Source organism: Aotus nancymaae, unplaced genomic scaffold (genome assembly GCF_030222135.1).
Source record: "Aotus nancymaae isolate 86718 unplaced genomic scaffold, 86718_ANA_hifiasm-v0.15.2.pri h1tg000012l, whole genome shotgun sequence".
Taxonomy (NCBI): domain Eukaryota; kingdom Metazoa; phylum Chordata; class Mammalia; order Primates; family Aotidae; genus Aotus; species Aotus nancymaae.
In genome coordinates this window covers 18,904,573-18,921,931 of record NW_026988423.1, presented here as the reverse complement: position 1 = coordinate 18,921,931, position 17,359 = coordinate 18,904,573, and the positions used below count along the sequence as shown (strand labels likewise).

Below are 17,359 nucleotides of genomic sequence, written 5' to 3'. Positions count from 1 at the left end.
TGCTATAGAAGGCACAAACTTCACTTAGTGACACATGGAGAGAGAAAAAAACCTGCAGCAGTAAATTCATTTTTTCTTTTTTTTTTTTTTTTAAATCTTGTCAGATACACTGAAATTACAAAGAAACGCATCAATCTACACGAAACGAAGGCAGATGCGGAAAGCTGCAACCAGGACTGCACAACGTTGAGTGAAACTGCTTCGGAACTAGAACAGATACGGAGCGGCAAGCACGACTGGGGAAGTGGGACTGGGGCCGGGGTGAGGGGCGGTGGGGGTGGTGGGGGGCGGTGGGGGGGGTGGGCAGCAGAAGGAAGGAGGGAGGGAGAGAGAATGGAGCCAACAAAAATGAGAGGGGGAGACAGAGGGAGGAGGGGAGTTCGGGACGGGGAGACAGGAGAGGGCAAGGGCGAGAGGTGGGGAGGAGAGAGAGAGAAAGAGATTGATTTGTACAAAAAAGTAACCAGTAAAATTGAAGAAACAAAATTGGGCAACCTCCTAAAATTAGGCTAAGAGGAGGCGCTGAGGTAGACATTAACTAGAACATCGATGAATTAAAAACACTATTCTGTAATACAGAGCAATCCGACTGGCACTTGTGCTGTCACGACATAAGACAAGCCACAAAAACAAACAAATAACAAAACAAAACATAATACCCAAACCAAAAGGCTTAGTTTTGCTTGGTCCAGCAGGGCAGCGGGGCCCTCAGTGCTATAATTTACATACATATATATATATATATATATATATTTATCTTTATATATATGGGTCGGATGTCATGGTGCACCACCACGGCTTCTTAACCTTACGAAGATCATGCATAACACTATGTGAAGAAATCCTATGATACACACCAGGAGGCTGGTACCCTGTCTGCGAAGTGGGATGTCAAGGGCCCAGGGAGGCCGCAGCTGCTGGCTAACCGGCCTGCAGGAACTGCGCCCCTCTTCCTCCCCACCCTTCTCCCCTGACCCAACCTCTCTGGCTTGTCCTGTGCCCTTCTCCTGGCCATCTCTGCCTTTTTCTCCTCTCCCATCTGTCCCACCGTGTAGGGTGAGTCTCGCTTTCCGTCCTCCCACTGAAATATCCAGGTAAGTGCCACCATTCTAGCCAAGCCAGCAGAGGCTCCAGGAAGGAGGAGATAAGATGGGAGGGGGAATGATGACCACAGGATGGGCCTAGGAAAGGTGAATGAACAGAGTCTACTCTTCCGCTTTTCTGTCTGACATCCTGGTGCGCCCCCAGTTTTCACCCTAGCTCGGCTTGCCGGGAAACTAGCCCAAAGACTCCCCCCACCCTGCCACCCCCTCATAGACAGAGTCGAAAGGCTGCCCACCTCTGCTCACTCCCCTATAAGGAGGTAAGCTCAGTGAGCCTTTCCCATCCACAGCAGTTGTACCAATAGCATCCAGAAAGGTACCATACACTTGTGAAAAATTGCAGCAGTGTTTTTTTTCTTTTTTCTTTTTTTTCTCAACATGGAAAAACTGTTCAGGCACAAAGATTAAACAAGCCCGCGTTGCATCCCTTGGATTGTACTGAATCACTGGGTCCCCCAGCCTCCCTACCCACCCCTGCACCCCAAGATCTGCCTTCCCCATATTCACGGCCTCTTCCTCCTCCAAAGCAGCCCAAAGCAGCAATGATAGTTACTATTTTATATCAGTCTCTTGCTATATATATATCTATATATATCTATATATTTGTCTATCCTATATATACATAGGATGGCTAGGGAAAGCACGTGAGTGAGGCGTAAATGTCACCAAATGCATTAAGGGACACACTTGTAGGAGCTGGACGTGGAAAAGGGACTATTAACCAACGTGGCCTTGCCAGGCTGGAGAAGTTTTTCACTGTGCTGGGTAAGGCAGTAGCAAGCAGGGTTGTCAGCAGTGCCACAGCTAAAGGCAGCCAGGTGCCAAAGGAGTCAGATGGCATGAAGAAGAGGGGAGGACAGATATTCAGATCCCACCTAGGGAGAGACCCTCCTCCACCCTCCTCCTCTCCCCTTAACTCCAGACACTTCTAAAGCTCCAGACAGCCTCTCACCTTGCCCCCTGGCCACTAGGCCTTGTGACATTAGAACTGTTCCGTCGTTGTGGGCAGGAAGTTGGAGAAGAGGCATGTTAGACTCTATTCAGGTGTCTTCATGGTGAGAGGAGGGCACGGCCAGTTCAGAGGTGACCCCAGACAGTAGCCCTCAGAAACCACATTCCCCTGAGCTCTCCCCTACCTCCCCACTGGGGTCTGCAGCGGGGGAGTAGGGGGAAGGGGGGGATCGTCCAGATGCTGATTTAGTACTATCCAACGCTGCAACACCAGATTATGACAATACTGCATGATTTAACACACAACCGCACACACAAAGCACGCACGCACACACACACACGTACAAAGGGATATTTTGGTGGTGGTGGACTTTTATTTTTGTCTTTTGTCTTCCTATTCACATTACAAAAGGAAAGGGCAAGGTTCTGCAGAACTGACGAAGGAACTAACAGATACTACAAAAATATTACAATTTGTAAAGATCAGCTCAACCCTCTGAGCTTTTATGAATGGAGGGGGGAGGGGCCGGGCTGAGTGGGAAGGATGAGGGTGGGAGGGGGTCAGCTAGTTCTATGGAAAAGTTTTTTCTCTTCCTTCCCCACCCCTGTTGAATGACATCTTGCTGTTAAAAGTACTGTTTTCTGGGATTTACAGATCCCCTGAGGGCCAGCCAGTCCCCGCTTCTTCCCAGACCAGAGGAGGAAGCCATAGTGCATAATGATTTCTTACAGACGGCCCCTCCCCCAAATGAGTTCACCCTTTTCACATTATAATCATGACAACTGTTCTAGTCACATATTTCAAGTTTAGCTTCTTTTCCTTTCCAAAACACTAAGTCGTGATCATAGTTGCAAAATAGCATCCTCCCTATATCATCCCTAATGAACAGTCTAGTGACGCCGTCCTCCCAATTCACATCCCCCCAACACACAATTTTAAGGCCTTCAGATTTGGTGGATGAGATTGAAGGGGAGGGCAGGAGGGCTGGGGCCGAGGGACAGGGGGGTCGTCACAGCAGCACCCATCCCTCTGGCTTCCCTACATTCCTCGAGATCCTTATCCCCAAAACCGCTTCCCTAAATCACTTTGTAAAACCTAAGATCAAAACGCAGCCACAACTTTCTCAGAGAGAGAAAGGAAAGAAAAAAAAATAATAATAAAAACTCTTACACATAAAGCATGAGATGAAACGGAGGGTCCGTCCCAAAGCAAACACGAATATTGCAAATGTGCTTTCCAAAATTCAGGAGGGTGGGGGGAGGTTGGGGAAGAGAGGGAGGAAGAGCAGCAGAATGGGAGGTGGGAAAGGAACGGAAGAACGACTGGACAAACAGAAGAGGTAGCTTTTAGAAAAACAACACCCCCACCCCAACACAACACAACAAAGGCAGGATCCCGCCCCCTCCCCAAAGACCGGCCGTGAAAACAGACCAGTTCTGGTAATGAGAATGCACACAGAGGTGGGACCACACAGTTGCAAGGATCCGAATATAGGCCCTCAAACTTCAATGGCCCAGCAAATTGTTTAAGAAAGGTGGGACTCCCTCCAGAGTGTTTTAGGCTGAACGGATGGCGGCCGCAGGTGACCTCATGCCCTGGGCAGAGCCAACAGTGACTCCCTAGTGCCCTCTGGGGACCATGAGACCCCAATGCGACATCCCCTCCCTACCCACTTTTTTGCCCTCCCCGGCCCTCACATTCAGATCCTGAGTATCAACTCCTCCTGCGCAGCGCCTTCCAGCTGGGAGGCTGGTCTCCAGGGGCATGGGGAGGGCCTTGGCCAGCTGAAGTCTATAAAAACAACTATTAATTTACACAAGAAACAGAAAAGAACACCCTCCCCGTTCCTCCAAGCCCCAACCAAAAAAGAGATACAGAGGTTAAAAAAGCTCATGAGGTCACAAAAAACTGAGGTAATTCAAGTACAATGTGCTAACGGGACACAGAAAAGAAGCAAAACATAATACAAGGCCAAAGCGCTTTCAACTCGTCCTCCTCCTCGTCCTCCTCCTGCTCCTCCTCCTCGTCCTCCTCCTCCTCCTCCCCACTGTGGACCGAGGAGCCCTGTGAGTCAGGAATTCTGTGCGACTCTCTCTGAACCTGGGTTTTCTTGCTGAGCTCACTACGTCTGGGGTCCCCAGTGTGACTCAGCAACTTCCTCCCTTGCCCAGCTTCCCTCAGCCCAGGCGGGCGGGCGGGGTGTCCTCTTCTCCAGGTGTAGGGCCCCTCTAGAGAAAGACATCCACAGCCTTCCCTTGGATCATAAACGGGCCGCTGTAGGGACCGTGGTTTGTTTGGTAGGATATTAGGTATTTAGTTGTGACGCTTTTCCATTTTGGAAGCAGCGCAGCAGGAACCCTGCTCACGATGGGGCTGGACTAGGGTGGGGTATTCGATTTGTTTTGTGTTCTCAGAAGACTGAGGGTAGGAGGGCTCTGGAGGCAGCTGTCCCACTAGGGAAGTGGAAAGGATGGAGACATCGCCAGGTCCCTGAGGGGCTGGGACTCCCCTGGGACTTGGAGGGCAGGAGTCAAGTGGAGGCTGGGAACAAAGGGAGGGGGGAGCCTCGAGGCTCTCGGAGACCACCAGGGGACACCCAGATGTGGCAGAGCAGAGGAAAGCAGCAGGTGGGCTGAGTGGTGGGAAGAGAAACAGAACCCTTCCTCTCCCCAGTTGGCATCCAGCAAACTAGAGCTGCCATTTTGAGCAACTAGTGACCCAGCCCAGCCCCATCTGCAGCGGAGAGCCCTTCTGGCTCCCCTCCTCCCTCCCTTCATCTTCTGGGGGGCTGGAGGAGGAAGGCCGGCAGAGACTGTGTGGCTCTGACCAGAGGACCTCTCATCTGCTTCTTAGCCTCTGTTTCGGGATATATAAAGGAAGGACTGGGTGGAGGGAGGAGAAAAATCTGCCACCATTTGAGTGAACGACATACCCCATCCCATCGCAGAAAATCAGGCAAACCTCTAGCCGGGAGGGGAGGGAGGTGGCCCCCAGAGGAGGGGCAGTGGCTTGGCATCCAGGTCATCTGGAGCCCAGAGAGAATCCAAGGCCAAAAAGCTATCAGGTTTCCTTTTTTTCTTCTCTTTTTTTTTTTTTCCATTTTTTATTTTTCACAGTCCTTCCTTGACTTCATCTCACTCCAACTCTTCTTTCCTGGCTCCCGGCTCGGCTCCACCGCCGCAGGCCCCCGCTTCACACGTAGCACAGGTAGAGGTATGTCTTCTCTATCCTCCAGTCGGGTGGGATCTCCTCGGGCTTGTGGCCCTTCATGTGCTTCTGCATGGAGGAGAGGCTGGGGCAGTACTCAGTGCAGATGGTGCACTGGTAGGGCGAGGCGCCGTTGTGTGTTCTCAGGTGCTTGATCATGGCCGAGTAGTCCCGGGAGCGCTGGTGGCAGAGCTTACACTCAAAGGGCTTCTCACCTGAGGGTGGGGAGATGGGGCAGGAGAAAGTGAGGACAGACAGAGGGCAGTGAGGGCCCCAAGTCACCTTCAGGGGTGCCGGAGAAGCTGAGTTCCTACAGCTGGGCTTGCTCCAACAGAACTTCCTGGGACAATCAAGGCACCACCCCAGACGGCAGCCACCAGTTACACATGGCTATGAATGAGGCTGGTGTGACTGGGGCTCTACAGTTGTCTAATTTTTATTTCATGGTAACTAATTAAATAGCTACACGTAGCTAGTTTGCCCAGCTCCTTATCTTACTATTCTCAACTCTCCCAAGGCCAAAGTCTTTTCCCTTTCTAATTAAGAAAATGGATGTCTAGAAAGAGAAAGGTCCCAAAGTCCTCAGGAATGGCTCTTCAAGCCACAAGCCACAGTTCCATCCAGAGAGTAGGTGGATCAAGACCTTTCAGGGCTACAGATGGTGGGGAGCAGGGGTGGGGGAAACTGAGGGAACCCCGAGTGTCCCCTTCAAATATGCTACACCTGGGGACATGTATCCTGCTAAAGCTGTTTCTTTTGAGACGAAGTCTCACTCTGTTGTCCAGGCTTGAAAGCAGTGGTACAATCTCAGCTCACTGCAACTTCCGCCTCCCAGGTTCAAGCGATCCCCTGCCTCAGCCTCCCAAGTAGCTGGGATCACAGATGCCACCACCATGCCGGCCTAATTTTTGTATTTTTAGTAGAGACAGGTTTTCACCATGTTGGCCAGGCTGGGTTTGAACTCCTGACCTCAAGTGATCCGCCTGCCTCGGCCACCCTAACTGCTGGGATTACAGGCGTGAGCTACTGCACCCGGCCTATCCTGCTAAAACTCTAGACCTTGCCCTGGAGACCCTGCCTCCCTCCTGAGGCTGGAATTAGGGGTAGGGCAGGATGGGAGGAATAAAGAACCTGGGAGCACACAGCCACACCCTAGCCTTCTATACCCCAACTTTCCTTCCACAGAGTCCCCTGGAGCTGAGCAGAAGATGTAAGGGAACCTTGTTTCAATAGAGTAATTAACTGGCCAGCCATCTCGCTATCAATACTCCTCCACGCACAGGCCCCAGCAAATAATGAAGTAATGAACAGCCAAAGTGATCTAACTATCGACCAGCTATTTACAATAGTCACTGCCAATACAGTTAATGATCCACCTGCCAGGTCACGTCCCTGACAAGGGGCTAAGGAAACCCCAGGGCTCTGGGAAATCCTCTGGGTCACTATAGTTGTCAGCAATGGACACCTCACCCTCTCCTTGTGGGCTCAAACTGTGGCAAGAATGCCGAGCTCTGACAACACACAGCTCTACTTACTGCTCCTTCTGTCTACCCTTCCCCTCTAAAGGCAACGTACTCTCCTCTAAGCCAGCAGGACCTGCCTGAGGCCACCTCTCCCCCTTCCTCTGGACAGGACAGCTGTCTCCCCTGATCAGAGGGGGCTTCTTCGTTTTCCAAGTTCTGTCACCTCTTATTCTTCTGTAAAGCAACCTTCCCGACAACCAGCAGTGTGCTGGTGGTAAATGTTTAACAACTGGCTTTCCAAAAAGCCCTGGTTTGTAGCATCTGCCGATTGCTATGATGTGACTACTCCTCCCAGGGCCAATTTTAAGCAACCAAGGTGATGTCACTGAACTTGAAGTTGTGAAGAAATGTGAAAAATTAGCTTTCACAAAGCAAGTGAAGCTCCAGGACTCCACTGCCCCCAACCTGGGAAACTGTGGAAGATCCTCTGCTTATTTTGTCTTCTGATCTCGGGAAAAAGAGTAACCTATATTTCTTTGTCCAATCAAACAAGAATGTAGCAGGATGCAGTGGCTCACACTTGCAATCCTAGTACTTTGGGAGGCTGAGGCGGGTAGATCACTTGAGGTCAGGAGTTTAAGACCAGCCTGACCAACATGGCAAAAGCCTGTCTCTACTAAAAAAAATACAAAATTAGCTGGGCATGGTGGCACATGCCTATAATCCCAGGTAATTGGGAGGCTGAGGCAGGAGAATCGCTTGAACCTGGGAGATGGAGGTTGCAGTGAGTTGAGATTGTGCCATTGCACTCCAGCCTGGGCAACAAGAGTAAAAGTTTAAAAAAAAAAAAAAAAAAAAAAGAATGTGAAGGCACTCTGAAATGGTAAAACCTCATATGCATACAGGGATTATTAAATATATCTGCTCCTCTAATCTCAGAACCAAACACGAGCTAACTTGACAATTTCCCGACCTTCATAATAACCTAATTCAATGCACCCTAATTCCTACTCCAACTGAAATTACCCTAACCTTCACCTTCAGCTAAGTGCTCACGTACAGACATCATTTTGCATGTCACCTCTGAACTACTGGTATAGCTGCCTGGAGGGCTGGCGGGATCTCATCGGAAAGTGTGCTGGGATTGATTAGTAATGTCTGCCTTGGCCTTGACTGGGGTGTGGTGGTCCTCAGGCCACCATACCAGCCCTTAATAGAACCTCTTCTACTCTTTGGTTCAGCCTGGGATCATTCTCACTTAGGCTTCTCCGAGAGACCACCTGCTCTCCACCTCCACCCAGGTCTGAGAGCCAGCTCAGGCCCCTCCCTGGCCCTCGGTACCTGTGTGCACCCTATAGTGCGTCTCCAGCTGATGCTTGAGGCTGAACTTCTTGCCGCAGCCATTGCACTCGTAGGGCTTCTCCCCCGTGTGGATGCGTTTGTGGCTCTTGAGTGTGCTCTCATCCCGGAAACAGCTGCCACAGAACTCACACTCATAGGGGTGGTCACCTGTGGGGACAAGGGGCTGGATCAGGTCTTTGCTCTTCCCTGACCCCTCTTCAGGAGACAGTAGGGCACATTCTGTGCATGAGAGGGATGAGACAACCTGTATTCACCACCTCCAAAGACAACTTAAAGATCCACACCTCCACTGAATAAACAAGCAATACCTGTGTTCACACATGTCCATACTTTACTGTGGCCCCATGATCATCTGTGGGGCAAGGGCCAGTCCTGGGAAAAGAGAGCCCATTTGGTTCAGGGATGGACAGCAGCCCCCAGAAAGCATGCCCCCACGTGGATACATACAGCAGGCCTCAGGGCTTTAAGACCTCACCATCCTGCCTCTTAGATGACCTCTTCTCCTGTTCCTCTAGGTTAAGGGTGAAAATCACTCCAGTCTGACTCCGCAACCTTCAAAGAAATCTCTCCAATTTGGGGAACTTCACATTGTCTCCCAAATTCCTTCAACAGTCCCCAATTTCTTATGTAGCTGTTTTCTCTGCTCTATTTCTTTTCTCCCTGGTGAACTCCTAATCATCCTTCAAAGCACAGTTCATACCCCTGTGTGGACTTCCCTTTAGTTCCCCAGGCAGAATGAATCACACTTTCCTCTGTGTCCCCAAAGAGAAGAAATGCCCAGAATTTTGTTCCTTTATTAGTGTGGTATAATTTGTATGGCACTTTCGCATTAAAATGGCCCACATTTCCTGAGCACTCAGATGTGTGATGTGATCGTATCAGGTGATCATGGCAACAACCTTAAAGAAAGATATTATTCTCATTTTATAGTTGAGAAAAGATGAGATGCTTGGAGATGCTTCAACATCATCCCGGTGAAACAGCAAGTAAGGAGCTGAGTTGGGATTCAGGTTTGAGTCTGGCTCCAGAGTCAGGGTACCATATACTTGTCAGCTTGCTGACACACTGTGCTGTATCTACTGGCTCGCCCACCATACCTCCAGCACGGAAGCACCACCAGGATAAGAAGCCAGCCTCACCCATCCTTGTAGCCTCAGGACATCACACAGGGAGAACCCAGAACAGACTCAGGAAATGGTGGGTCTATGAAACTTGAAGAGAACTGCCTTTTCTAGGTCTGGAATCTAAGTCCATCAGCCTCTTTTTTGAGGATCCCACTCTTAAATCCCCAGAGCATGAGAGGTTGGGGTGTGGAGATTAACCATCTTGCATTTCATACCCAAAGTGGGGGGTTTGGGGGATGAAAGGTGAGGACTCCAGCTACTTATTTATTACAGGAATGAAGGCGCAGACAATAAAGATAGATTGATCACCCCAGACTTTGTTCATGAATATTTAAATATCGCTGATTCGTCTTGTCACTGTAATTACAATTTCTCTGGGCTGCATCTCCAACAACCACAGTTTATGGTAAAGAATGGCCCACTGTATTTCACTTGTCCCTCTGCAGATGTGCGGGGCTGCCAACCGTGTAATGTCCTCTGCATTTCATACATTTTCTTCAGCTGCTGAAGGTTTAAGTCATCCACAATGACCTACGTTTTTTCATTATCCCCATGTCAAACTGCGCTCGTGCCTGGGCATAAATTGCCCTTCTCGTTATAGACTCGCATGCCTGTGCCTTCACTTCCTTTTTAAAATGATATTTTACTCTCTCCTCTCTCTACCCTCCTCAGGCCACTAACCAAATCTCCCCCCTCCCTAAGCCAGGCTCCTGTACCCACATAAATTCTCATCTCTTCTGATGGCTCTGAAGGGTTTTTAGGGCTCTGTGGGGAGTGGATGCTGGGCTCTGTTCAGTGGCTGACTTTCTCATGGGTGGAGGATTTGCAAGAAGCGCTGATGCCATGCGAGGGGCACTTTCATCAGGAATCAGATGGGAGAAGCTCAAAGAGTGGCATCATGCCTTGGCACCAGTTCACCCCAATCTATAGGGCGTTGTGCTGGCTCAGAGGCTTGGCCAGCAAGTCCCTCACCTGCAGATCCGGGGATGAGCCAAGGCCTGGGGTTCTCAGCTGGGGAAATCGCTACCTGCCCATCCTCACTGTCAAAGCCATGGGTACTGCCTGGCCTCCAGCCCTATCAAACCCGAGGGGAGTGGAGGCCCGTGCAGACTCTGGTACTAATTAGTTGTGTGTCTAATACAGTCAGGGCCAGTCTGTGTGTGTGTGTGTGTGTGTGTGTGTGTGTGTGTGCGCGCGCGCCCTGACCCACTCTGTGTGTCTGCACTCACAGCTCCGTCTGGTCTGACAGCCAACTCCCCCTCCTTACTGAATCGGCAACGATTACGACTTTAATCAAAGATTCAGTATCCTCATTAAGGTATAAATAAATAAATAAAGCAAAGGCCACGTGAGACTTCAGCCGGAGCCGGTAATTAAAACGTACATCGGCAGCCACCCAGCCGGGGGGAAGGCGGTGTGGTAGGGAGGCAGGGGGTGGCTGCCTGTGCCTTTCACCTCCAGAGGGGTCCCTAACAATTTAAAAACAAAGGGTTAAGACAGAGGAGTTTGTTTGATCCGATTTTTATGAATTTAATTATAAAGTGGAGCACATGCTAAATGAGTTTAAATAGGAAATCTCCTGAGTCTGCCCAGGGAAAAGAATAAAAAGAACTTAGAAGGAAAAACAAACAACAAAAAAAAAAAAAAGAAAAGAAAGAAAAGTCACCAACACACACGTATCCCTGTCCTGATTTGGAAGCATGGTGAGCACCTGGCGTGAAATCCTCACCCTGAGAGCTGATTGTGTCGGTGTGGCCATAATGTACACAAAACTGGCTGCAGAACTCAAAATCCAATTTGTGCTATGTTGATTAACTCTGTAGCCTCTTTAATGAGCTTGACATTAAGTGCAGGACAAACGAGACTAATTAGAACCCCCTCCAGCCTGCCCAGTGCACCTGTGACCCCCCCACACCCCCAATCTGTCCTTACTTGGTGCTTTCTCTGGCACTGGCCAAGCCTAGTGTCTGTCATCCTCCCCACCCCAGCCCCATCCTGCTGGCTCCTCAGGCCCCTCCCTCCCAGTCCCTCCCTTCAGCACAGCTGAGAGTTTATTATATGATGAGCCGTGTGAATCAGGGATCCATCAATGCCAAGAGCACGGCTGGACTAACCTACCAAACACAGCTGCTGGTGCTAAACACCCAGCCCCAGCAGCAAATGGGCCAAGAACAACGGAATATTAATGAGGCATTGTGTGTGGGGTGTGCACAGCCTGTATATGGCTTGTGTGCACAGTGCCTCGCTGGTGTGAAAATGCATGGGTGTTTCTGTGTGTGTGCACAGGCAGCATACATGCTCCGTGTTTCCTAGAATAAGCAAGGGCTTCTCCCCAACTCTGGAAACAGCCCCTCCCCAGGGATCTGTGCCATGACTGACACAAGGGCATGTGACATTTTCATATCTGAGCTCTGAGAAGGTGGCATGGACAGAGCAGGGCATATTCTGGGTGGATTTAGCAGGACTGAGATCATGCAAGTCAAATGAAGCCAACTGATTTGACCCAGCAGCATGCTCATGCTCAGAACTGGCTGAAAGGTATCTAGCCATCTTTCTTTCTTTCTTTTTCTTTTTTTTGAGAGGGAGTCTCACTCTGTCGCCCAGGCTGGAGTATAGTGGTGTGATCTCAGCTCACTGCAACCTCTACTTCCCGGGTTAAAGCCATTCACCTGCCTCAGCCTCCTGAGTAGCTGGGATTACAGGCGCACGCCACCACAGCCCGGCTAATTTTTGTATTTTCAGTAGAGACAGGGTTTCACCATGTTAGCCAGGCTAGTCTCAAACTCCTGACCTTGTGATCCACTGGCTTTGGCCTCCCAAAGTTCTGGGATTACGGGTGTGAGCACGCCTGGCCAAGCCATCTTTCGTAACACTGAATGAACTTGGGGACCCGTTGAGGGAGGTGTTCATAGGAAGGTGCATATACCTGCAGGGGAGACGCTTATGTAGTTGCTGTAGAGAAAGTCCTTGTCAATATCCCACCCTCGGCCCTTCTTATTGAGCCTGACCCTCTGGGCCCTACCTCCGTCCTATGCCAACAATTTTAAGTAGTTCTGTGAAATCTGGTGGCACTAAGGCAAGGTGCTCCTCTGAACAAAATGGCATCCACAAGTGAGAGCCAATAAGTCCTTAATGAGGATACCTACTGCTGGCAGACCAGGCCAGCTCCGTCCATGAGAAGTAAAGCTCTTCCCTTATTTAGCAGAGCCTGCCACCCATGCAAGACCTGGCCTGCATACTCAATCTCTGAGCTGTGACAAGACTCTCAAAATGAAGAGAGGGCCTACTGTTACTTTACATGGCATGCAGAGGCCTTTATGAGTATACAGTCTGCTACATACCGAGATAGAGACCTGACCCCACCACTCCCTACAAACACAGCACACAAAGGCAGAGCCATATGCAGACTCAGAAATGGGTATTCCTTTATCAAGGTTCAAGTCAGCAGAGCCCTCATAGGGCTCACACTCATAGGCACAGAGAAAAGAAGGAATATAAGCCATCCACTCCCCTGTTAGGGAAGACCGGGGACACCAAGTGTCCCCATCCCTGAAGCCTAGAGGGTGGGGGCAGGGAACAGCCAGCCCCTGGGCACCAGGCTTCCTCACCTCATAACCCCTCCCTTGTCCCATCACCTGGAACTGGCTGAGCAGCAATATTTCACTGCTCATCGTTTTAAATGCCCTCCTGGTCTTCCCTAAACAGGGTTAAGGTCCAAGTATAGGCCTTTGTTATTGTGGGGAAAGTAGGACCACTTCTTCAGCATGCCCTCAGAAGCCCGAAGCTGACTTCAGAAATGTGTGTGGATGGAGCGTGGGGCATCAGGAGTGGTGGGAGGCAGGGCAGACACTGTTAAGAGACCCAGCAGGTCAGTGTTTCTCAAAATTCCTTTTGGGTCTACCTATATGAGAATCCCTTGGGAATACCTATTAATAATGCTGAGTCTGGGATCCCACCCCTGGCCCCATGGAATAAAAGTTTCTGAGAGTGGGACCCGAGAGTCTGCCTTTTTAACAAGCATCCTGTGTTGAACACGGCAAGACTTCCACAAGAGGGGGCTGGGAGAACTGTCCACATTTACCTGCACGACAGGCCAAGACTTCCACAGGAGGGGGCTGGGAGAACTGTCCACATTTACCTGCACGACAGGCAGCCCCTGCATGTCTAAACCTTGAGCAGAAGGGCTGAGGGCTGACTCAGCCCACCACCTCCACTTTATGTCCTTGGAGGTAAATATAGACATTGGCTCCCAGAGATCCGATCCACCCATCAGCTGGACTGACCTACCTGTATGTGAGCGCAGGTGGCGTTTGAGGGCCGTGTGGCTGGGGAAGGTGCGGTTGCACTCGCTGCAGATGTAGCTGCGCACGCCCGCGTGGACCTCCATGTGCTGCTGCAGTGCGCTCTGCGCCTGGAAACGCTTCCCACACAGCAGGCAGAAGACGGCCATGTCGGTGCCTGTGGGAGACAGGAAAGGGGGCGCCTCAGGAGGGTGGGAACACAAGGCGCGTTCTTTACCCATCTGGAGTGAGAGCCAGCGTCGGGATTCACACCTCCAAATCCCCGTGTGCAGGGGCAAATCCAGAGTTGGCCCAGACTGTGCAACAGTGAGCGCCCAGTACGTGGCCCCAGTGATGGGCAAAATGGACGTCGCTCCTGAGCTCTGGAAGCTCAAGTCTAGCGGGAGAGGGAGAGACAGTAATCAAATGCATCACAACAGCAAGGGTAATGTGCAACTGTGTCGGGTGGTATGTAAAAGAAGGCAGGGTCCTAAGAGGGTACATACCGTATAGACTTCACAGAGTCTGGGGCAGAATGTGGGGGAGTCAGGGTAGACCCTGTGAGGACAAACGATAACAAAGATACTATGGGCCAGTCATTGTTCTAACGTAACTAATATAAATCCACAACTCCAAAAGCTAGCCTATGTCATCCTCACCTTTTAGACAAGAAAGATTAAGTACTTTGGCCAAAATCCCATAGAGCAGCAGTCCACAACATTTTTGGCACCAGGGACTGGTTTCACGGAAGGCAATTTTTCCACGTATGGTAGGGGGATGGTTTCAGGATGATTCAAGTGCATTACATTTTTCATTAGACTCTCAAAAAGCAGCGTGCAGCCTAGATCCCGTGAATGCACAGTTCCCAATAGGGTTTACACTCCTGTGAGAATCTAATGTCACCACTAATATGACAGGAGAAGGAGCTCAGCTTTGCTCGCTTGCATCCTGCTATGCAGCCCAGCTCCTAACAGGCCATAGCCGGGGCGATGGGGATTCCTTTCATAGAGTCCACAAGTGGCAGAGCTGGGTTTCACACCCACGCACCCTAGATTTTAATGCTTTCCCAAGTTTAACTAAAGACCCTGCTTTTTTAAACTACTTTGCCACTCACTAAAGCATTAATCTTAGGGTCTATTCATTCAACAAGTATTACTTGGTGCATTCTACAAGTAAGGCTGTCTTTGTGGCACTGGGGATATGACCACGGAAGAGCATGCAAAGTCCCTGCTCTCATGACCGATGTTACCCAGTGCAGCAGGTGAATGACAGAATCTGGAAGATGGAAGAGTGTCTGTGAACACTCTGGGCCATGGGAGGATCGGGCAGAGGAATAGTGCAGAGCAGCTGGGAAGAGGAGGAGGAGGCCAAAGGGAAAGGCAAGGGCCAGGCCATGCAGGGTCTTGCAAACCACATCAAGAGCTTTAGGTTCCATCCTAAACCTGATGGGCAGCTGTCAGAGGATTTAAAGCTAGTTGAGTGGAGTGAGATTTTTATCTAATCCTGACTGGCTGTTCACCCCCACAGTACCCCACGAATGCAGGCTGCCATTATCTGTCTGTTATCACCCCCTTTCTGATGCTGCTCTGGAGCCGTGACCTTTCTGGCTGCAGCACTACGGGAGGAAGTATCTGACCTCGTGTCTGAGTCCTAACCGGCAGCTTTTCGCCCACCCTTTGGGGCTATTTTCCTGAGCACAGCAGCTCCCTAGCAGGCCCATCTGCATGTCTCTGTGCTGGTGTGTGAGCAACGCATGCACCAGCACACAGACTATCTACCTTTCCTGCTTGTGTCCCCCACACAGGAGACAGAGATGTGGGGCCAAGGGCAGGTGACCAGAGGTGTGAGGTCACCAGCCCTTGGCCCCACACCTCTGTCCCCTGTGTGGGGGACACAAGCAGGAAAGGCAGATAGGCCTAGCACCTGTCAGTCCAGTCCAGAGTGGAGGGAGGGCCAGAGCTTTGGCTTCTAGAAGCCACGGGCTGCTCAGCGTGGAATGGGGAAGTATCTGGTGAAAGGTAGGGAGGAGAGAAGGGATGGCACGAAGAACTCCCTGCCTTCCTGGCCCATTGATGAGGATAGCAAGTGAGAGGTCTGGTCCTCAACACCTCGGTCCCACTCATGGCTGGGTTAGGATGAACTAGTAGGCAGGCAAGGCCCACCTTTCACTGTCCCCCACACTTCTGTGTCCCCACACCCCCCGGTACCCTTTCCCTTTGCAGACACTGAAGTCTAAGCACCTGGAGCCATGCCCCATCTCACCAGTGTCATGAAGGCTGAGCAGGGGAGGGGAACAGCAGCCAGCACTGGATTTTGCTCCTGGCCATCAAAAAGCAGGAAGGAAGGGGAGCAAAACTAGGTGTTATGCTAGGTGCTTTATCTATGCTGTCAGCTCATTTAAAACTTGCATTCCTACAAGGCAGGCATTCTTATCCCCCTTTTCACTAATGGAAAACAGAGAGATTAAATAACTTACCTAATACCACACAGAAAGAGGCAGAGTTGGGATCTGAAAACATCTCGGTTTGTCTGCTTTCAGAAACCATGGGGTTGGGCTCAATGCTGCCTGCCTGCCTGTCTGGGCTTACCCTAGAAGAGGCCCAGGAAGGACAGTACAGGGCACCCTGCATCTAGTACAGCTCCAGCAATGGCTAGAACCCCTGGCCAGGAGTGGGGTTGGGTCAAAAGGCATAGCTCTCTGAGGTCTTCCAACCCTACTGGGAGCCACCAAGGTCGCTCGGAAGTGTTGAGCAGGGTGCTCAGCTCCACTTGCTGGAGGGGGACACAATGAGAAATGTATCTTTCCGGGCAGAGGCAGTGCCAAGAGTTGACAGTGAGTCTTCAATGTCCCTCCCTGCCTAACCTACATACACAGGAGCAGAGGGCATCTGCAATGCATTCTGTGCCCGGCGGCCCCTGCTCCTTCAACTTGAGGGTCCCCAGCATCCACCTCCTCTCTGCCCTTAATCCTCATCGCACAGAGAGCCCAATTAATCCAGGTGTTCAAACAGCTACCTTAAATCAGTGGGGCCAGCCATGCTCTTTAAGAGCCAAGCCTTCTGCTTATGCATCCTCTGAGATCCCCTGCCTGCATGCAAGAAACCTGGGCAAAGGGAACAAGAATGGCATTCTCTATGGAACGTCTCAGCCTATACAGCCAGACCCAGAGATGCTCTGAGGGCCAATACCACCCAGCACGGCAGACCATGGCACTCTGCCCCCTTGGTCTTCCCAAGGCCCCTCGATGCTGCCCCTACTTCTCAGGGTGGCCTGAACCCACTTCATATCCATTCAGCCAACTCACTGAGCTACTACCAAGTGTAGACACTGTGCTAGGGGACCAGGGGCATGCTGAGGCTGAGCAGAGAAACCAGGTCCCAGACAAATGGGAGATGCCGAGTTGACAACCACCCAGAGGGTAAGGCAGGGTGACTCCAAGAGGTCTGGGATTTTGAGTTAGGTTTTGAAAAGTAAAAAGTCTCTGAGAAGCCAAGGACAAGTAGTTGGGGCATATGTGCCAGGCTAAGGAGAGAGACACTGCAGGCAAGTGTCAGAGCAGATGGGGCCAAGGACAGGCCCTGGGGATGGAGACAAGCTGGGAGGGTGATGGGCGTCAGGTCACAGAGGGCAGCATACACCACGTAGGCGGGTTGGACTTTATTCTACAGGCAATGCAGTGCTGCAAAGACCAAGAGCTGCTATGATCCTAATGTTTGGGTCTCCTCCGATTCCTTTTCTGAAATCCTAACCCCTAAGGTGACGATATTAGGAAGTGGGGCCTGGGGGAGAATAATTGGATAATTAAAATGGGAGGAGTATCCTTGTAAAAGAGGGCCCTGAGAGCTAGCTAGCCCCTTCTACCATGTAA

General features: G+C 50.8%; 1 protein-coding gene across 3 annotated transcripts in view; it reads right to left on the bottom strand.

Annotated features, from left to right (window-relative positions):
* Positions 1–288: 288 nt before the first annotated feature.
* The window catches only part of ZBTB16 (zinc finger and BTB domain containing 16), a 200,974-nt gene continuing 183,903 nt past the window's right edge, over positions 289–17,359 (bottom strand). For all 3 annotated transcript variants that reach the window (XM_012470486.3, XM_012470484.2, XM_012470485.3), the window contains exons 5-7: positions 13,499–13,669; positions 8,067–8,234; positions 289–5,477 (exon numbers count right to left, since the gene is read on the bottom strand). In XM_012470486.3, coding sequence (XP_012325909.1) covers positions 5,248–5,477; positions 8,067–8,234; positions 13,499–13,669 — 569 coding nt within the window. In that variant the 3' untranslated portion in view covers positions 289–5,247. The remainder of the gene's footprint in view (positions 5,478–8,066; positions 8,235–13,498; positions 13,670–17,359) is intronic.